We start from the raw sequence: 22,916 nt of genomic DNA, 5'->3' as shown, positions 1-22,916 counted from the left end.
TAAGCAGTACCACCCTTTAAAACAACATATGCAAAGGATACTCTTCACTGTTCCGGATGTCAACCACCAGGAGCTTTGGTTTACTGGACTTTGTTTTCTTGGTGGGTGTTTTAAAGTGGCCTGTCATTGTGAGCTCACACAAGTCAATCAGGTCCTCTGCTGAAATTCGTGGTGATACTTCTGACTTTAGGTCATTTAATGGGATGGATTCTCTTGACTGAAAAAAAAATGTACAAACAAAAAAATATTGAGAATATCATAGAAAAACAGATTATCCCCAGTAATAGAATATCTTGATACCAAAGAATACAGCATATAAGAGAAGAGGAAACTATCTAATTTTCAGTCTATTGTGTAATTCAGTGGTCTCCAGCCCCCAGGCCATGGACTGGTACTGGTCCATGGCCTGTTAGAGACTGGGCTACACAGCAGGAAGTGAGCGGCAAGCGAGTCAGCAAAGTTGCATCTGTATTTACAGTTGCTCCCCATTGCTCCATTACCGTCTGAGCTCTGCCTCCTGTCAGATCAGTGGTGGAATTAGATTTTCATAGGAGTACAAACGCTGTTGTGAACTGCATATGTGAGGGGTCTAGGTTGCATGCTCTTTATGAGAGTCTAATGCTTGATGATCTGTCACTGTCTCCCATCACCTCCAGATAGGACCATCTAGTTGCAGTAAAATAAGCTCAGGGCTCCCACTGATTCTACCTTATGGTAAGATGTATAATTATTTCATTTTATATTACAATGTAATAATAATATAAATAAAGTGCATGATAAATGTAATGTGCTTGATTCATCCTGAAACCATCCCCCCCAACCCCAAACCCAGTCCATGGAAACACTGTCTTCCAGGAAAACAGTCCCTGGTGCCAAAATGGCTGGGGACCGCTAGCGTAACTGAATCTTTACTATTGAGGTTTACTTCTTTATTATTTACACCTATAGGACAGCATTATTGTTTTGACTGACTGCTCATGTTTTGACTACATGTTTTGACTGACTCAAACATGTAGAAAGAGATGAGGCAAAGTTTTCTTTATGAGAGTGCTGTGTCTTTAGAAAAAACAGCTCTTTTAAGTACATTTCACTTTTCTTTAAATATAAATTACTGTTGTTTTGAAATGCATTAATTTTAACTCAGGTAATATGAGAAATTGCACTGTAATTAGGCATATATAGTAATTAAAGAAACTGGTTCTAATACATGTATTGGACTTTTATAATATAATTTATGTTATATATAAATGGTTGAGTGGAAACTTGATTCTCAGAGATGAATAAAGAGCATCCTAATGATTTCTTAAATAGTAAACCAAACTAACAATGTGTCTTCACTGTGAAGGAGGTAAACTCAAGACTCCAGGCTATCAAACCCATCCACTGGTTTGTGTCTATGACATGGCATAAAAATGATTCAGACTAAGGGCTGTTTACAATTATTCTCTGTTTCTTAGCAGAAAGAAGGATGAGCCTTCCCCCATAATAGGCAATGCAATACAACACAACTAAATTCAACACAAATTTACTGAGCACTAGTGATCTCTTGAAATCTTACGTGACATGACTTGAGAATTTAAACACTGAAAAAATTCAAGTAATTAAAATATAAGGAGTCAAAAAAGTTTTCATTTATATGTTTCATAAGTTATCAAAATAGTCTAATAATTATCTCATTTACTCATTTTCTCAGTTGCATTGTGGAATTCTACACTTAGAATGTCCATTTTAGAATTTCTAGGTAAGAAAAAATAAACCATACAAATCATTTACCAGACAGATTTATTTTTAAAAAATGGTTTTCAATTGGAGTTTGATGTCAGCTCTCACCCCGTGGGTCTCCTCAGTTGTACTCTGAATTATTCAGTGGTAAAGTGCTTGTTCTCTCATTTCATTAACTTTCAAATAGAAATGGAAATTGCTAAGCTTTATGGGGTTATGGCTTTCAATAAAAAATAGGCATTAAGCATCTTAATTTTTTAATATTAAGAATTAAAGCTACTTAAACATCCTGAAATTAAAAGTGCTTCAGAAAGATTAAAGAGTTTTGAAATCAGCAAGCCACACAATCAATGCTTCCATCTCCTTTTTCATTAGATTGCAGTCTCTACAGGTATTTTTTCCAGCCTTCACATGAAGTCATACATTTATGAAGATAAAATAAAGAACTTTTTGATTAATCTAGTTCCACTTTTAGTCATTTTGTGATGAATGTGGCATTTCAAACTGAAGTTTCATCTGAGTGAAAAGAGTGCCCTGACTAATGAAGAAGAGGATTTGTCCAAAGTATTTTCTATGAAGAACTGACTGATTTAAATAAAGATTTGACCTCGGCATTGGTTCCAATCAAATGCATCATATGGGAGGAGTTTTTCAAAGGAAAGAGTATTGCTATATGAAATGGTAAGAAGAGAAGGAGAGGAACTGCTGACAAATTTAAATGTTCTAAACTTCCATGAACGTGTATGTGTAGAGAACTTTAATGTATACAAGTTCTTCTGCAAATTAATTTTAGGAGATTAGTAAATTAAATTTAGAACAAATTATACTACTTTGCTTTATGAAGAAAATAATTACAATATGAAAAACACAGAATTTAGTTTTTCATAGTTTTATAAGCAAATTTACTATTCATTTAAAATTTCTATTTAGAGGCATAAAAGTAAAACTGCACAACTTTTGTCTTATTTAGTATTATAGATATTGTGTGTCTATATCACATTTTCCTTGTGTGAATGGGGGTTTCAAATTCATGAGACTTTGTTTATGGGTAATGGACAAGATTTAGGATAATTATAAAACAACACTGGAAATGTCCATCAATTTATCATTTCTGCCCAAAGGCCTTTAGATACACTGCATGTTAAGCTTAGATGTCCACCCAGAAATAAATCCATGTATTTACAGCCAACTGATTCTTGACAAAGCTGCCAAGAACTTTCAGTAGGGGAAGGGACAGTCTTTTCAATAAATGGTACTAGAAAAACTGAATATTTATATGCTGAAAAATGAAATCAGATCCCTCTTACTACATGCAAAAATCAGATAAAGATGAATTAAAGACTTAAATATAAGACCTGAACCTATAAAGCTACTAGAAGAAAACATTGTGGAAATGCTTCAGGACATTGGTCTGGGAAATGATTGTTTGGATAAGACCTCAAAAGCACAGGCAACAGAAGCATAACCAGACATAGAACTACATCATTCTAAAAAGCTTCTTCACAGCAAAGAAAACATCTCAGTAAAGAGACAACTTACAGAATGGGAGAAAATATGTGCAAACTCTCCACCAGACAAGGGATTAATAACCAGAATATATAAGGAACTCAATAGCAATAATAAAATCATCTGATTTACGAATGGGCAAATGATCTGAATAAACATTTCTCAAGAAAAAATATGCAAATGGCCAAAAGGTACATGGAAAAAAAAAAGGTCAACACCACTAATCAACAGAGAAATGTAAATCAAAACCACAATGTGGTATCATCTCTCCTGGGTTAAAACTGCTGTTATCAAAAAGGCAAAAAACATGGATGTTAGCAAGGATGTGGAGAAAGGAGAATGCTGGTACTATGTTGGTGGGAATGTAAATTAGTATAGCCACTTTGGAAAACAGTATGGAGATTCCTCAAAAAACTAAAAACAGTTGCACCATATGATCCAGCCAGCAATCCCACTGCTAGGCATATACCCAAAAGAAAGGAAATGAGGATATCAAAGAAATATGCACTCCCATGTTCATTACAGCACTATCCACAATAGCCAAGATACAGAACCTAAATGTCTATCAATGGATGAATAAAGAAAATGTATATTTATTAATATACACAATGAATTACTATTCAGCCATTAAAAAGGAATGAAATCTGGCCAGGTGCAGTGGTTCATGCTTGTAATCCCATTATTTTATTGTGCCACTGCACTCTAGCCTGGGTGACAGATCGAAACTCCATCTCAAAAAAATAAAAATAAAAAAAAATAAAAGAATGAAATCCTATCATTTGCAGCAAAATGGATGCCATTGGAGGTCATCATGTTAAGTGAAATAAGCCAGGCACAGAAAGGCAAATATTCCATGTTCTCAATCGTACATGGAAACTAAGTAAGTTGATCTGATGGAAGTAGAGAGCAGAACAGTAGTTGCTGGGAAAGGTGGACAACGTGGGTTCGGGACATAGTGGGAGAGTGGTGGGGTGGAGGTGGTGGTGGTGTGGGAGATGGGGATGAAGAGAGACTGGTTAATGAATATGGAAATACAGTTAGACAGAAGGAATAAGTTCTAGTATTCAATAGCACAGTAGAGTGACTATAGTTAACAATAATTTATAGTGTTATTTCAAAAGAACTAGATTTGAAATATTTCCAACACAAAGCAATGATAAAGACTTATGGAGTAAATCTATATAAAGTATTTAGAATGGTGTCTGATAAGATATGTGCTCTGTAAATTTTTATCTTTTACCTCTTTTCTCATCCCTCACCATCTTGCCCCTTATACTTTAGCATTAGCACAGTATTTGCCTTTTCATGCCTCTGTGCCTTTGCACATGTTGTTCCTTCTGCTTAGAAAGCCACAACCTGTCCATCTAATAAATCCCTGCTTGCCTTTCAAATCTCAGTTCAAACACTACTTTCTCTGTGAAGAAAGCCTTTCTTTTTAACTCCTAAGTTTCTCTTCTATGTCTCACAGGTATCTGGTATACATCTTTATTATAATGAGATGGGTCATTTCCCACTAGACTAAAAGCTTCTCATGCATGAGAAAAATTATTTTTATACCTTGTTTTCCTCAGGACACAGTGTATTATCTGACACACAGAAAGTATTAAGCTATATATACTGATTATATCGGAATAAAATGGTATTTCCAAATCATCTACTTTTCATGAGTAACTTTGTGCTATGAGGTATGTATATGTTACCAAAACAGTGTGGACATACCTCTATTACAGTAATTACTGTTTGTGAGATATTATCTATTTCTCCATTTGACTTACAATAAGTCTCCTTGAATGGAGGTTCCATGTGTTTTCATATTTGTATCTCCAAAAGTTAGCACAAGGTCTGGCACAAAAAAACTCAATGGATATTTGAAAAATGAATGAATGAGTGAATAAAACATATGATTAAATGATTCTGCAGAGCAGAATCAATTCTTATGTCTGGATTATCAGACAAACTCTTTAGGGATGCCAAGTCATCACACGCTGTCTGGCATCTGAGCACCATGATGGTTAATAAAGAACACTAAAATGTACATCTGCCTCAGTAATTTGTCAACAAAGTCATCTTTTGTTTCCTCAACTGAAAAATTAGAGATGACAGTTGCTACCATATAAAGCTTTCAAAACTGTGCTCTAAGTGAAAGAAGTTGGATGGGCATGGTGGCTCATGCCTGTATTCCCAGCACTTTGGGAGGCCAAGGTGGACAGATCACAAGGTCAGGAGATCGAGACCACACTGGTCAACATGGTGAACCCCATCTCTACTAAAAATACAAAAATTAGGTGGGTGTGGTGACACGTGCCTATAATCCCAGCTACTCGGAAGACTAAGGCAGGAGAATTGCTGGAACCCAGGAGGCAGATATTGCAGTGAGCTGAGATTGTGCTACTGTCCTCCAGCCTGGTGACAGAGCAAGACTCCGTCTCAAAAAAAAAAAAAAAAAAAAAAAAAAGAAAAATGAGTTATGTGAATATAAAGAAGGCCAAAAATAAACAAAATATCCCAAACTATCTTTAGGAAAATAGGCAACATAATTTAATGATAATAAACATATCAATGAAGGGAAAAACAGACAAATATTAGAGTTGACATTTTGGGGAAAACAAAAAACAAAGTTCAAAAATCTGTAAATGGACTGTGAGCATGCATGTGTGTGTGAGAGGGAGAGAAATTACAAATCAGAAAAACTGTGTTTTTATATTCTTTTTCTTTCTCATTTTCAGTCATATTATGAGAACATATATAAGCATACAGAAATATTTAAAAAATAATATAATACTCTGTACAATTCTATAGTAATACATTAAAAAATATTGATCCAAATATTCCCCAAAGAGTAGAAAACCTCAGAAAATCTATATGTTCATACGCCTAAGTACACCTGAATAAACTGAGGTGTGTGCATGTGTGTGTTCACGTTTGTGTGTGTGTGTGTGTGTGTGTGTGTGTATGTGTTCAAAACTCATAGAAAACCTTAATAGGCCTTTTTAAATATAGCTAAAATTTTAAAGTTTTCAAATGATTACGTTGAAGAAAGGTGACAAGCACAATTTTCTTCCAAACAATTCTATCTCCTTTTCAAAGTATAGGGAATTCTCATGATATAATAACTGCTCAAAGGCAAAAAAATATTGAAAAGTGCCCCAGGCCATTTTATTTATGAAGCTGCCTTAAGCTAATATTTAAATCTGACAAGGATAGCACTATACACACACACATACATGCACACCTCCCCAATATTCCTTAGAAAAACAGATTTTAAGGCTCTAAAAACTGTAAAGGCTGAATGCAATGTGGTTTTTAATACTTCCATAAAAATGACTTAGGATATATTTCAGGAATGAAAGATGATTCAATATTAGGAAAATTTTAAATAAAGTTCATCAACTTAATTGGTCAAAGGATACAAATATGTAATCACCACTATAAGTTACATAAGGTCAGATGTGATACAAATTCACATCGACTCCCAATTTTAGAAAAAGAAAACCCCATTGTAGACGCATATCAGAAGAAAACCTAATTAGAATAATGAAACGTTTTTTGAGACAGCTATTCTTTATCTTAAATATTTGACATTCTACTTATCAATGAATCACTAGAAGCAGAGTTAATGAAATCACGATGTATATAGTCTTAGAAAACCCAGAATAATCCAAGGAAAATCCAGTAAAACTGCAAAGAATTTCATTAGGGTTTAGTTACAACATACACACAACAAAATGATCAGCTTTTCTATATAGCAGCAGTAGTCAGAAAATATAATAGGCAAAAGCTTACATTCATTATATCAAAATATTCATCCAAAATAAACTACCTAGAATTAAGCTTATATTTAAAGAAGATGAAATAGTTTCATGCAAGACATTTGAAAAAATGAGGAGGGGGATATTAGATGCTTTCTAGCATCTAATTTCTAGCATCAATATTATAAGAACTTTGTTTTTCCTTAGGGTAATATATATATAAAATAAGTGCAATCAAAATCCTAAAATGAATCTTTCTTTTTTTATTTTGAAACTTAAAATTTGAAGTTTATTTGACAAAGTAAATAGACAAAAATGCCAAGAAAATATTAGAAAATAATAAATAAAACACAATGTCATATATTAAAACCGTACAAAGTTAATACTGTATGATATTGTATCAGGAAAGACTAAAAGATTAATTGGATATAATGGAATGCACAGAAGCAGACTCAAATACACATAAATATTTGGAAAAGAAAAGGATGTCATGTCAAATCACTGGGTGATTGGAAATGGCATCATTCTATTCTTTTATTCTTTATTATTTAGAATATAGTAGTGGGATAACTTGTTAACTGGAAGAAAGCAAAACTGTGTTTCTATCTTACATAAGACAGAAAAATGATTTATATAGACTAAGCACTTATTTTATTTCAATTTCTGGGATACATGTGCAGGAAATGCAGGTTTGTTACATAGGAAACATGTGCCATGGTGGTTTGCTGCACCTATTGATCCATCGCCTAGGTATTAATCCCTGCATGCATTAGCTCTTTATGCTGATGCTCTCCCTCTCTTCATACCCTGGGCAGGCCCCAGTGTGTGTTGTTCCCCTACCTGTGCCCATGTGTTTTCATTGTTTAGTTCCCACTTATAAGTGAACATGCGGTGTTTGGTTTTCTGTTCCTGCGTTAGTTTGCTGAGGATAATGGCTTACAGCTAGATGAAGCACTTCTTAAGTACAAAGAAATGAAATCACAAAAGAACAAGAAAAAGTATTGATGACTTGAAACATTTATGTGTATAGCAAAGATGAATTCTTAAAGAAGAGTAGTATGTGAATAAAACAAATTTAAGATGTCCTTAATATAAACAGAGTTCTTGTAACAAATAAAATCCTGCTTAAAAAAAAGAAGGGGCGATATAAACATATACTTGACTAAAGAAGAAACATAAATAGGTAATAAAAATGTTTTACCTCATTAATAATCACAGAAATACAAAGAATTATTTACAGTCATAGAAATACAAAAAGTAGGTAAGTATTCTGGTTATCTTCTGTTTGCCCTTCCAGACTCACTCTCCACTGGTCTCCACCTTGCTTTCTGTCCTAGGTGGCAACCTGTTTAGACCGTGTCAAGAGGGACTTTCAATCTTCTGGCTTTAAAATGGGTACAGACAATGGGGAGAGTGAGGTCACAGTATTCATTCCCCTAGTATATCGGCTTGGTTGTGTCCCTTGATCAAAGGTCACTGTGCTTCTCAAGATAGTGCTCTCTATTTGCCTCTCTTATCCATCTTCTGGTAACCACTTATTCCCTTAACTAGGGGTGGTAATAGGTCTGTAACTAATACCCATAATTTATTCCATTATCTCTTTCATTTCCCCTCAAAGGCACCATCTTGTAATTACAATCTCTCAATAAATTCATTTTAAGTATCTTAATTTGAGGGTACTAATTTTTGATGATGGAAAGAGATACCTAGTGAATGTATAAATCAACATAAACTTTCTAGAGAAAAATTTATAATATGTATTAAAATATGCACATCTTTTAATCTAGAAATTTCTTAGAAATTTGTTCTATGGACAGTTACAGATTATGCAAAGTTGCACAGAAAAAACATTTATCAAACACACTGTTTTTCTTAAATTGTGAAAAACAAAAATGTTAATACATAATAAAAGAGGATAGAACAAAGAAATAGCACTGAACCCATGTAACGAAATCCCATTCACCAATTAAAACTATGTTTAGAAAAAATATTTCCTAATGAAGAAAATGTTCAGGATATATTATTAAGGGGATATTATATATTATCAAGGGAAAAAAGACGCCGCAATACTATAAGTTAATTATGGACCACTTTGGTGCTAAATACACACACACACACACACACACACACACACACACACACCCCCTCCACACCCACAGAAACTGCAAAAGTGGTTATTTCTGAGTAGTGGAATTAATTTTACTTCTGTTCTTCCTCATTTTCTGTGTTTAGATTTTATTCATTAATGAGCTATTTTTGAATAATTAAACACATAAAAATATGCAATTTGTTTTCAATCAGCATTATTAAACTCTCTTCCATACTTCATAACTATGAATCTAATTGTTTTAAGATAATTCCAATGAAATGTTTACAGCAATGTAAAAAGACTTTCCAAATGAGAAGCCATGACTATACTTATAATAGGTAATCAGATCTGGCACTGAAAAACATGCAGAGATGTTAAAAAAAATATTATTTTTAAATTCAGATTGATATGGACTAGCTGTGTCCCCACCCAAATCTCACCTTGAATTGTAATAATCCCCACATGTCAAAGATAGGGCCAGGTGGAGGTAATTGAATCATGGGGGTGGTTCCCCCCATACTGTTCTCATGGTAGTGAATAAGTCTCATGAGATCGGATGGTTTTGTAAATAGGAGGTCCCCTGCACAAGCTCTTGCCTGCCGCCATGTAAGATATGACTTTGCTCTTCATTTGCCTTCCACCATGACAGGCCTCCCGAGCCATGTGGAACTGTGAGTCAATTAAACATGTTTCCTTTATAAAATACCCAGTTTGGGGTATGTCATTATTAGCAGCATGAAAAGAGGTTAATACAGTAGCCCAGGCGCAGTGGCTTATGCCTGTAATCTCAGCACTTTGGCAGGCTGAGGCAGGCAGATCACCTGAGGTTGGGAGTTTGAGACCAGCCTGACCAAGAGTGAGAAAACCCATCTCTACTACAAATACAAAAACTAGCTGGATGTGGTGGCTCATGCTTGTAATCCCAGCTACTTGGGAGGCTGAGGCAGGAGAATTGCTTGAACCCAGGAGATGGAGGTTGCAGTGAGCCAGGATCGCATCACTGCACTTCAGCCTGGGCAACAAGAGCAAAACTCTATCTCAAAAAATAAATAAATGAATAAAAATATACAAACTGATACCAGTAGAGTGTGGTGCTGCTGTAAAGATGCCCAAAAATGTGGAAGCAAGTTTGGAACTGGGTAACACGCAGAAGTTGGAACAGTTTGGAGGGCTCAGAAGAAGACAGAAAAAGGTGGGAAAGTTTAGAACTTCCTAGAGACTTGTTGAATGGCTTTGATCAAAATGCTGATAGTCATATGAAAAATAAGGTCCAGGTTGAGGTGGTCTCAGATGTTGATAAGGACCTTTTTGGGAACTGGAGTAAAGATCACTCTTGCTATGAAAAGTGACTGGCAGCATTTGCTCCTGCACTAGAGATCTGTGGAACTGTGAATATGATAGAGATGATTTAGGGTATCTGGTGGAAGAAATTTCCAAGTTGTAAAGCATTCAAGAGGAAGCAGAGCACAAAAGTTTGAAAAATTTGAAGGATGACAATGTGATAAAAGAAAAACCAATTTTCTCGGGAGAAATTCAAGCCAGCTGCAGAAATTTGCGTAAGTAATGAGGGACCAAATGTTGATCATCAAGACAATGGGGAAAATGTCTCCAGGGCACGCAGGAGACCTTCACAGCAGCCCATCCTATCACAGGCCTGGAGGCCTAGGAGCAAAAAATGGTTTTGTGGGTGGGGCCCAGGGCCCCACTGCTCTATGAAGCCTCATGATATGGTGCCCTGCATCACAGCTGCTTCAGCTCCAGCCCTGGCTAAAGGGGGCCAACGTACAGCTCAAGTCTTTGTTTCAGGGGGTGCAAGCCCCAAACCTTGGTGGCTTACATGTAGTGTTGGGCCTGTGGTGCACAGAAGTGCACTGAAGTCAAGAATTGAGGTTTAGAAATATCTGCCTTGATTTCAGGGGATGTTTGAGACACCTGGATGTCCAGGCAAAAGTTTGCTGCTGGGGCAGAGCTCTCTCATGGAGAACAGCTATAGAGCACTGCCTAATGGAGCTGTGAGAAGAGGGCAATAGTCCTCCAAACCCGAGAATGGTAGATCCACTGACAGCTTGCACTGTGAGCCTGGAAAAACCACAGACACTCAATGCTAGCTCATGAAAGCAGCTGGGAGTGGGGCTGTACCCTACAATGCCAGAGGGGCAGAGCTGCCCAAGGCTGTGGGAGCACACCTCTTGCATCATGTGACCTGGATGTAAGACATGGAGTCAAAGGAGATCATTATGGAACTTAAAGTTTAATGACTGCCTTACTGGAGCTTTAACTTGCATGGAACCTGTGGCCCTTTTGTTTTGGCCAATTTCTCCCCTTTGGAATGGGTGTATTTACCCAATGCCTGTACCCTACTGTATCTGAGAAATGCTTTTGATTTTACAGGCTCATAAGCAGAAGGGACTTGCCTTGTCTCAGATGAGACTTTGGACTGTGTACTTCTGAGTTAATGCTGAAATGAGTTAAGACTTTGGAGGACTGTTGGGAAGGCATGATTGGTTTTGAAATGTGAGGACATGAGATTTGGGAGGGGCCAGGGACAGAAAGATATGGTTTGGCTGTGTCCCCACCCAAATCTCACCTTGAACTGTAATAATCCCCAAGTGTGAAGGGAATGGGGTCAGGTGGAAATAGTTGAATCATGGGGGTCCTTTCCCCCGTACTGTTCTCATGGTAGTGAATAAGTCTTATGAGATCTAATGGTTTTATAAGTAAGAGTTCCCCTGCACAAGGTCTTGCCTGCTGATATGTAAGATGTGACTTTGCTCCTCATTCACTTTCCACCATGACTGTGAGGCCTTCCCAGCAAATGGAACTGTGAGTCAATTAAATCTCTTTCCTTTATAAATTACTCAGTCTTGGGTATATCTTTATTAGCAGATTGAGAACAGACCAACAAAGATAAAGTCTAAAAATGATAAAAAGAGATCATTAAATAGGACAGGCTTTCATGCATTCAAGGCTGGAAAACACACAAAAGGTAACATACACAAGTCAATAAAAAATGTTTTAGGTTCACTGAAATGTTTCATTGGTAAGGCCTACTCTACCATTTGCATGAAGAAATTTTTAAATAAACTGATGCTTATCTACATTTTCACAAAACATATTTAGAATTTAGAGAAAAGGGCCCATTGGCTACATATAAGAATATTTAGGCTGGGCGCGGTGGCTCACGCCTGCAATCTCAGCACTTTGGAAGGCCAAGGCGGGCCTTGGTCACTTGAAGTCCGGAGTTTGAGACCAGCCTGGCCAATATGGTGAAACCCTTTCACCACCAAAACTACAAAAATTAGCTGGGCATGGTGGTGGGCGCCTGTAATCCCAGCTACTCAGGAGGTTGAGGCAGAAGAATTGCTTGAACCCAGGAGGTGGAGGTTGCAGTAAATGCAGATCATGCCACTGCACTCCAGCCTGGGTGACAAGAACGAGACTCCATCTCAAAAACAAAACAAAAAGCTGACTAGGAACTAAATAGTTTGTTTCAGCATGACAGTACACTTTTTGTTTTGAGGACAACGTATAAAAGTAAAACAGTTTTTTTAAAGTGACATATAATGTTTCTAGGAGGGAAACTGGATTAACAGAAACATGCTAATGACCACAGAGCCAGGTACACCAAAAGCTTAAATTCCTTATATTTCATTTGCATACTCCATGGTAATTATAATAGCATCCTGCCCAGAGAAGGTGCTAAAAGGTTTGATAAACGAATGTAAGTATAAAAGGATGCTGAGTGACCGGGTGCAGTGGCTCACGCCTGTAATCCCAGCACTTTGGGAGGCCGAGGCAGGCAGATTACGAGGTCAGGAGATCGAGACCATCCTGGCTAACATGGTGAAACCCCATCTCTACTAAAAATACAAAGAATTTGCTGGGCGTGATGGCAGGTGTCTGTAGTCCCAGCTACTCAGGAGGCTAAAGTAGGAGAATGGCATGAACCCAGGAGGCAGAGCTTGCAGTGAGCCGAGATTGCGCCACTGCACTCCAGCCTGGGTGACAGAGCGAGACTTTGTCAAAAAAACAAAAACAAAAACAAAAAAAAACAAAGGATACTGAGTGATGTTGTCCCTAAAAGGCTCTAATATGCTAGCCTGCTGTAAGTGAAGCTACCAACAAAAGCTGTCCAAGGACTAACTGAGAAGGGACAGAGTGACTCTATTGCTTCTGACTATCACCCCAGCATCCCTTCTCCTCCTAGCGTATACAAGGAGATAGGTTAGGGGAAATGGGGAATTGACTTTGTGGAAAACACAGTATTCAAGATACGATGTATCTCCATTCCCAACCTACAGGTTAGAGGAGCAGGTATTTTTAGCCACTCGAATTCTCCCCTTGCAAGGCAAATGTGGAGTAGTTCCCAGGACAATCATTGTAGAGATTTGAGCATACCTAAAATAAGGGGTGGGTGACATTTTACACTGCAGTGGAATGTCTACTTCAGCAGAAGACATTAATTTACCTTGTACCTCTCTGAGCAGGTAAGAATAGGGAGAGAGATGGTAGTACTGAGAGAGTAGGGGGTAGGCACCTATCTTCTCGACTTTTCTTTCCTAAGCTGTAAAATGAGAATGATGCTGCTCCCCTATTTACCTCACAAAAATACTGTGAGAATCAAACAGTACAATCAATCTAAAGTGCTGGTAGACTGTAGATCTTTACATAAAATAAGTTATTAAAAATTAGATCCCAAATGAAGCAGCTTTAATTTCCCGGTAAAATTATCTTAATATCATCTAAATTTTGAGTAAATCATTAATTGACAAATATTTGGTGAACTAGCCTGTGCAGGCCATTTTGAGAAAGATGAAATATCATTTCTACCTCAAAGACTCCATAATCCAGTTGAGAAGGCAAGATTAACAGGAATGAATTAGTAATAAAAGTATACAATAATAATAGAAAATATATAAATATTTTGTATACAATAAATGTATACTTGTATAAATTTACTTACTCATTTCAGTCTTACAATAATCCTGAGGGAGGTTCTATTATTTTACTCATATTATAGATAAGAAAATTCAGGTGCAGAGAGGACCTGCCAAAGGCAATATAACAGTAACAGAATCACGATTCAAATTTGGTCGGTCTGACTCTGGAGAATGAGCACTTAACCACATCATTACCCTGCGTCTCTTGTAAGATTCCATGTATGGAACCAAAGGTACATACCTTGAGAACTCAGGGAAAGAATGAAACACAATATGGGCAGAAGTAGTTAGTAATATATTGGTGGAGTAAGTGGCACTTGAGTAAGGAAAACCAAGTAGGGTTTGGAAAAGAAGAAAAGAGAGAAGGAAGACTTGTAGAAGTGGGTTACTATAAAAGATGTGGAGGAGCATAGAAAAATTTGATAAATAGTTACTGAGTATCTATTAGGTACCATGCACGGTGCTTGGGATATCTCAATTAACAAAACAAAGATACTTGTTGTTATAAAACTTAAAGTCAATGGGTGTAAAAATGACAATGGAGAGACTAGTCTCACTGAGTTGACCATCCATCCTGAGAATCAGAGAAAAATAGTATTGCATAGGTAGACAGGAGCCAGATTATGAGATCTCTGAAAGACAGAGAAGTCTGAGGATATAAATCAGACTTACAGATATGTACATAGGATTTTTTGAGGAATGTGTCACATACTAATAACAGTATCTTAGGAATATTAATTTGGCTGTTTTTCCAAGAACGAAATAGAAATGGGAAAAATTAAAGGGAGAAAGACTTGCTAGAAAGTGAATTTTATTAATATCTAGATTAAGTGATGGCACTGGTAATTGAGAGCTTTGCTCTATCTCCTTTTTTTTTCTTTCAGTTTTTCCTTTTCTTTTTTCCTTGGTCTATAAATACATGCATTTCTTTTTTTTTGTTTTTTTGTTTTTTGAGACAGAGTCTTGCTCTGTCGCCTAGGCTAGAGTGCAGTGGCGCAATCCGGGCTCACTGCAAGCTTCGCCTCCCAGGTTTATGCCATTCTCCTGCCTCAGTCTCCTGAGTAGTTGGGACTATAGGCGCCCACCACCTCGCCCGGCTGATTTTGTTTTGTATTTTTAGTAGAGACGGGGTTTCACCATGTTAGCCAGGATGGTCTCGATCTCCTGACCTCATGATCCGCCTGCCTCGGCCTCCTAAAGTGCTGGGATTACAGGCGTGAGCCACTGCGCCTGGCCAAATACATGCAATTCTATCCTATCTACAGTAAACAGAAGGTAAATTAAAACAATAAATAATAAAACTACTCTTCAAGGAGTGAATCACTCCCAAGCTACTACCTCTCTACCTCCTTTTCTTCTCTATTTTCTCCTTCACATTGTCTCCTGAACTCACTGCAACTTGGTTTCTGTCATGATACAGGAGTAGTTCATTTGGCCAGAAAAAAAGTGGAAAATTGGGGAACGTTTCTTTGAAAAGGTAATATTTCAGTGGAGATTAAAAGGATGAATAGCAGTTTACTATATAAATAACTGGGGGTTTTCAAGTATAGTATTCTGTGTGAAATTGGGAAGGTACTTCGATTCTATTTCTAAGGCACTGGTTCTACCTTTAGGAGGTAGCTAAAGAAATCCTCTCATTTAAAGTCTTTTCATTCCCCTCCTCCCCCACCGACTTAACCTGGTATGAATGATGTAGAAATTTCAGTCAGCATCCTATTTTAATTTGAATTCTAATTTAATTTTGTGAAGTTTAGTTCACAAATAGCCAATCAAAGTTTCTCAGGTTTATAGCCCCTACTCTATAAATCACTGCCCCTGGTCTCTTTCAATATACCATGAGCTCCTTGAAAACAGAGGCTTAGATTTGTTTCATACCTCCATTGCCCAGCAGAGAGCCTGGAACTCAGTAGTTATTCAGTAAAATTGGTTGGATTAATGAAACGATAAAGAAAGATAGATATATGAGAGGCTGTATAGGAAAATATAGAAGGAGAAAATATACAGGAGTTAAAGGTCAAGGATGAGTAAATAATGGCTCTTAAGTTTTGAACATGGTTGATTAGGAAAAAAGATATTAACAGTGACAGATGATAGATAAAAGGAAGGTATGTTTAAATCTAGGTATGTGAAACTGAGATGGTACAGGGTCTCAAGTTCACGTGTCACTGTCAAAGATGCAGTTAGAGATAAAAAGTGGCATTTGGAAGAAGTCATGGTTAGAATATCATGTTCTTGGAATGATCAGCATAGAAATTGCAGTTTAGGTTATGAGAAAGGATAAACAATTTAAAGAAAAAAAATTGGCAAATATCCCAATTTTGGCAGGCAATCTATATAATGCTGAGAAAAATCTTAAAACTGTGTAATATTAATAAGGCTTATAAAAACATAAAAGTTGAGATTTTTAGGGTAATATCAATTCTCATTTTTCCAAATGTTTACAATAAACAGACTCTGCTTTCTTAGTGCTATTTCAAGCTCCTGCAAGAGGGGGTACAGGCTTTGTAAATGGCACAGACTATCACTCTCAAAGGAATTTTAACAAAGAAAAGTTACCTTCAAAATCTATCAATCTACAAATACCATTTTTATCCATATACTTAAAACAATAAATTGTCTCAGTGACATTTTCATGTTTTCACTTCTCCCTCTTAGTTTTAGAGTAAACAGGAAGAGGTTTCTATTCATAAAATTTAGAAATACAGCATCTGATGTGGAGTTTGAAATAACTGTCATACTCTGAAAGCTGCATAGTATAGCTCTTACACTAGAGAGAATCTCTTCCCCTCAAGCAGAAGAGAGACAATGTACATGAATATGAAATACAAAGAAAAGTAGAGACAGATTTTTGTTTTCAGTGATTAGAGACTATGCTAAAATGTTCACAGATGTACTCTGGAAAAATTGTGTACAAGCTAAGCTTCTGTAAAGACAGTAATTTTTCCTTTGCTTTATAGTATCATTCTGGAGACATTTTATCTCTCTGGGGCTCAGATCATTTTCTCAAATGATGGGCAGGAATAGACAGTATTTGTACAGTCATGTGTTGCTTAATGAAGGGAATATGTTCTAAGAAACATGTCATTAGGCAAGTTTGTTGTGCAAACATCATAGGGTGTATTTACACAAAGATGGCATATTTATTTATTTACATGTATTTTGTAATACGGAAAACCAAATGTCACAGAACCATTACTGAGTATCAATTATTTCCTCTAGTTGATGTGCAGTGCCAACATCAAGTGCTATATATCAGGTTTCTGCATATGCTCTATCATAATCTCATGGGACCACGGTCATGTATGTAATCCATTGTTGACTGAAATGTTATAGAAAATAGAGTGTATTTTCTATTACGTATATAATTGTATCACCTTATTTTTTAAATTTATATTCAACTGGCAAAAGGTCCCAAAACTCTTGCTTGTTTTCTGAGACAAAAGTTAAAAACCAATACATAATACTTAATGACTCCACTGGAGTTTCTACTTAAGGAGATTCAGGAGTGGTTCTAATTATGAGACTCAGTTAACTGTTGTTCATGAACATGGCATGCTTATATAATCTTAGATCAGTAAGAATTTGTGTATTTGAAAAGACAAGTAATTGGGAAATATTTCATACAATTTAAATTGGTCTAAGTGAGGATGGAAGAGGTTATAGTAAGTAAAGAACTCTAGTGTCACTGACTTACGAGGCAAAAACAGGGTCAAAGTGGTAATGTAGGGTGGTGGTGGTGTTGGTGCTGCTTTGTTACTTGGATATACGTTTCTATTAACATCTAGAAATAATTATTTAAAATAAAACCAGAACCTGGTGAGTTTCCTACACTGAGGTGAACAATATGAAAAAGTTAATGAGAGTAGCCCTACTTAGCTGGATAACTTCTAAAGGTAGAACTTTTGATACCTTCCTTCTGAAATGTGATAGAGATGCTGTTCACACAGCACCATTATGGTCAAGTTTCAATGGCAATACTGATCTGGAGTTTCAGTGAGTAGAGTCAGCTGGTGACAAGAGGTCACAGTAATAGAGTTAGTAGAACTGATATTTTCATCTCAAACTCTAATTTTCCAAGGTAGAATCTTTACTTGAATTGAGCTACTGACTATAATACCCTTCACTGTCACCCTTTTCCTCTTCCTTGTATGCCAAAGTGATTAGTGCTACCATTTTTGCTCTGCTCCTCCTGGTCACTTGGAATATCTCCTTGCCCGCACATCACTGTCCTCACTAGATAACCAAAGGATGTCAACTAAGTGATCAAAATACTCTCTGGCCAGACACTTATTCCCTGAGGAAGAAAGTCTGGAGATCTGCCTCCTTCACTCTCACTGCTGTGCCAAATACAAGGTAAATAAGGTCTCTAAAGTGCTTGTGGTATTAACTGTTATTACCATGATTGATTTCTGGTGAAATATTCATCTAATATCATGCATCAGCCAACCATTTACATTTGAATGCAATTAAGATGTCCCAAATAAAGGAAAATTCAAAAGTTTCAGCAATAAACACAGAAGACTGTTTAACATTTTAAATGAGAAGAGTATTCAGCTGTCTCTAATCTTTAATCATTTATTTTAACACACCACAAATCATCCCAGATGATTCTTACAAGAATATAGCTACAGAAGCATCAATGTCTATAATGTGTTTAGCTGTGAATACTGCAAACTTCTTTTAAATAGAAGAAAACTGGTTTTAATGAGATCAGAAAGGCTATGTACATGCCACAGCCAACCTTAAAGCCAGAGATCATCGAGCTGTACTTTGAGTTTGTAATACTATGATATATATTATGGAATATGAACTCATAAATCTGAATGGTTCCTTTCTATAACATTAAATTGGTTGGTACACATTTTTCTTCATATTTTCTTATTGAAAATAAAAGCATCTCAGGGATAAGTTAATAATTCATTTAAGCTCCGAATAAAGTTCTACATTCTGAAACACAGATTGGGCATGAACAAATACAGGATTTCTACAAGAAAATCTAACAAATTATTTTATGTACAAAGAGCCCGTTAAATATAATAGCAGTTATAATGAATTAAAATTATCAGCTATAATACAATAGATGAATTACAATAATATTTATTGTAGATATATTCAATTTTAAAGTTGTTAAATTAAAAAATGTCTTCATATCTTCCTTTTGGTTTACTTTAATATGCAATAAAAGGTAATCTAAGACAAGAAAAAACATTTGATAAATGGAGTTATGGGCATTATTTATTGTGGTCAAGTAAATCTTTGAAATATTATAGTGTCTGTAAAATGTACAGATACATTTCAACACATATATCTTGTTTAAAAAAATGTTTAAGTTCTTCCGCATTTCTGGCCACACTGCCAGAGATATTTGAATGTGTTTATAGGCATTTTTCATATAAATAAAATAAAATAGCTATTCTATTGCAAAATCAGATGCTAAATGTATTGGTAAAAACACATGTAAAAACACCATTTAATTGAAATGGCAATAATGCTACAAATAAAAAAAACTACATATAATCCAGAATTAACCAACAAATGACAAATGGGAATATAAAGCCACAAGTTGGCACTAGCCTCTCAAGAAAGAAAATTTAAGAGTACTTATTATTGTGTATCACTAGAAACAATAATCAGCCTTTCAAACAACCCAGGTACAAATAATGTCTTAGGTTTAAATTTAACTGAAATTTATTCTTTAACTTTGGCTGAAAAGTTTTTAGTAAAGTTTCATTGTTCTTCAAGTCTAGTTAATTTTTTTTTTTTTCTAATTCCCTCTCAAATCACAGGATTGCTCATTCTATGAATTTCTGTAGTATCTCCACCCAGTGGTGATCGGAGACTTTAAATATACCCTTGGCTTAAACCTAAAGTTTGATAGTTTCTCATAGGATCAAGACCCTTGACATAAATAGAAATTAGGACAGAGCCTAGATTTAAAGCTGGCTCTAAAAGTAGAAACAGTCCAAAACGGCAAAGCTCAGTAATCCATAGTCATGGCTTATCTTTAGTTCCTATTGAATACCAGACAGTGTGTTGATAAGATATATAAGACTCTTAAGAAATCAGAATGTATGATACTCTTATGACATAATAAAATTTATCTCTCAAGCAAAAAGACAGCAAAACAATAGAAATACTGCCATTTAATATAAGTGTAAGATAAAGATGTCCACCATTACCACTGTTATTTAATATTGTTCTAGAGAAAAAGGTGAAGCAATTAAATAATAGAAACAAATAAGATCTATAAAATTGAAAAAGGTAAAATTATAATTTGTAGATGATAAATAACTAGAAAATTTGAATTAACTGAAAAATAATTACAAACAATGAGAAAACAGTAATAGGGCTGACAAAAAATAATAATGACAATGGTGAAAACTTGCAGAGTATTTATATATACCAGCCGTGTTCTACATACATTAACTAAATCCTCCCAATAATTCTCTGAAGTATATAATATTATTATCACCATTTTATGAACAAGGAAACAGGCATAGAAAAGTCAAGTGACTTGTTCAAGGTTACACAGCTGGTATGGCAGCGCTGCAATTCAAAAGTTTAAGAGTCTATGTCCTTAATCACTATATCAAACTGTTGGTGAAATCAACCATCAAAAAATCAAATAAAAAATGTAATGAAATAAGATATCCCAATAATGATAACAAAAGGCTAAAATATCTAGTAATAACCCTGAAAAGAATTATCTAGAAAACCTTAGAATTCCACAGAGGATCCTAAAAAGGAAGACCATAAATGGAAAGACATACCCTGTTTTTGGAAAAAGTAATCATGCCATAGGTTAATTTTCTTCATTTATCTATAAGTTTAATTCAATCACAATACTAAAATAATTTTTCCCAAGGGATAAAGAAAAAAGAAAGCTAATTCTACAATTTATGTAGAAACACAGTGCCAAGCATATGGTATAATTATAATCTTAACTCTTGGTACTAGAAAAGAAATAAACTAAGATATCATTGGTAACTGAAAAAATGACAGAGAAATAGCAAAATACATGCAGGAATCTATCATAAAACCATCTTTAGAATCAATGTGTTATTTATCCAAGAAAATAAACATTATTTTTATTAACTAATTCAAATATTCATCTGATAAATATAAGAGTTTAAAATTTGTTAATTAAGTCAAATCTGTCAGGACTCTATTTAGCTTCACTTTGCTAAATGTTCTAATTAATTTCTGCAGGATATCTGAACAATAATCTATAATTCGGAGAGATGTATTTTGGAAAAACTTCAGATTAGCAAGGTTTTTAAGTTGCTCATTTTTGGTTTGGAGAACAAAGGATGAAACAACATGTAGCAGTAATTCTCTAGTAATTCATCTAGCAGATGTGACAATGCTGCAGATAAAAGCTTCTTTTTCCTTTTTCATTATGTACCTTGCTTTGTTAAATTCTGTGTTAGCACCTGTACAAATCAGGTTGACAACTTGAATTTTTAGCAGTAAGTTCATATGTAATTTTTGAATCTCATATAACATGGCCTACTTATTTATTCTGAACATTTTATAGGAAATCCTGAGAGAAGGGCTGGAATAAACAGGGCATTTATATACTAGGATTTTTATATCAGGAGACTCACTGAATTCTTTATATAATAACTGTATCTGTTGTTGCTAGCCTTTCTGTAGAATTGTGCCAAAATCCATTTCTCTTTAAATGCCAAGGAATGTCAGAGATACCTGAAATGACATCCTTGAACTTTGAGGCTGCATAAGGAAGATCTAAGTGCAAGACCCCAGATCTTCATTAGCAAGTTAGAATTACCCTATCTGTGCCCATCACTCTTCATGAAGAAAATATATTCTATGGATTTTCTGGTGGAAAAACATCACTACAGGAGCTGTCTCAAATCAATACTGAGTTATATCAGGCTGCAAAGAAATAAAAACTGTCACCAGCATAACCTTCCTAGCAACTGCAATGTGAATATGTTAATACTGTGTCAAAGTATAGCCCTGATGTCTATAGGGCTTCCCTTTGTTTCAGATCAGTTCAGCTGCTAACTTGGGCCAATCCGAACTGAAATACTATATCACACATCATGACAATGTTATTTTCACCAACAATACATATGAATACATATTCATTTTCAATGAATACATATTCATTTTCTTCTTTTGTGTTTCTCATCAAGAAATCCATCCCAACATTATTCTACCACGAATTTCTAAATATCTCTTTCTTTTCTTCCCCACCTCCCACCAAAAAAACCCAAATCTTCCTCAATACAATATATTCTAGAAATATTCTAGTGCAACTCTTATCTGGCTCTGGGTGTTTTTCCTGCCCCCTTTTTCACTTGCTGTGCTTACAGGGCACTGCTCAATTCAGAAGACACTTGTGCATACTTCAATTTCTACATTGAGAAAAGTGGCATTTACTCATTTGATGATTTAGGATGAGAAAACCCAGAGATCTCTATAACTTAGAGGAAGAAAACATTTTTACTATACAACTACAAATTATGATTTCCCGAAGATAATGTCACAAAAAAGGACAATAGTAAATGTCTTTAAATATAGCGGCAAATTACTATGTAAATTTTCTAAGCTTCAGACTGCTGCAGTGAAAAAAAAAATTCTATTTTTAAAATCAGAAATATTTAGGTTGGTACAAGAGTGACTGCGATCTTTGCCATTAAAAGTAAAGGCAGGCTGGGTGCAGTGGCTCATGCCTGTAATCTCAGCAGTTTGGGAGGCCGAGGCAGGCAGACCACCTGAGGTCAGGAGTTCGTGACCAGCTTGACCAACATGGTGAAAGCCCGTCTCTACTAAAAATACAAAATTAGCCAGGCATGGTGATGCACTCCTACAATCCCAGCTATTCGGGAGGCTGAGGCAGGAGAATCACTTGAATCCAGGAGGCAGAGGTTGCAGTGAGCC

At 35.7% G+C, this 22,916-nt stretch overlaps 1 protein-coding gene across 1 annotated transcript in view; it reads right to left on the bottom strand.

Moving 5' to 3' along the window:
• TBCK (TBC1 domain containing kinase) overlaps window positions 1-22,916 on the bottom strand; it is a 245,377-nt gene that overhangs the window by 59,562 nt on the left and 162,899 nt on the right. Inside the window, exon 24 of the mRNA XM_011966312.1 lies at window positions 42-217. Coding sequence (XP_011821702.1) covers window positions 42-217 — 176 coding nt within the window. The remainder of the gene's footprint in view (window positions 1-41; window positions 218-22,916) is intronic.

The sequence above is a fragment of the Mandrillus leucophaeus genome, unplaced genomic scaffold (genome assembly GCF_000951045.1).
Source record: "Mandrillus leucophaeus isolate KB7577 unplaced genomic scaffold, Mleu.le_1.0 Scaffold756, whole genome shotgun sequence".
Lineage (NCBI taxonomy): Eukaryota > Metazoa > Chordata > Mammalia > Primates > Cercopithecidae > Mandrillus > Mandrillus leucophaeus.
Note: the sequence above shows the minus strand (reverse complement) of the source record. Positions and strands in the feature narration are given on the sequence as shown.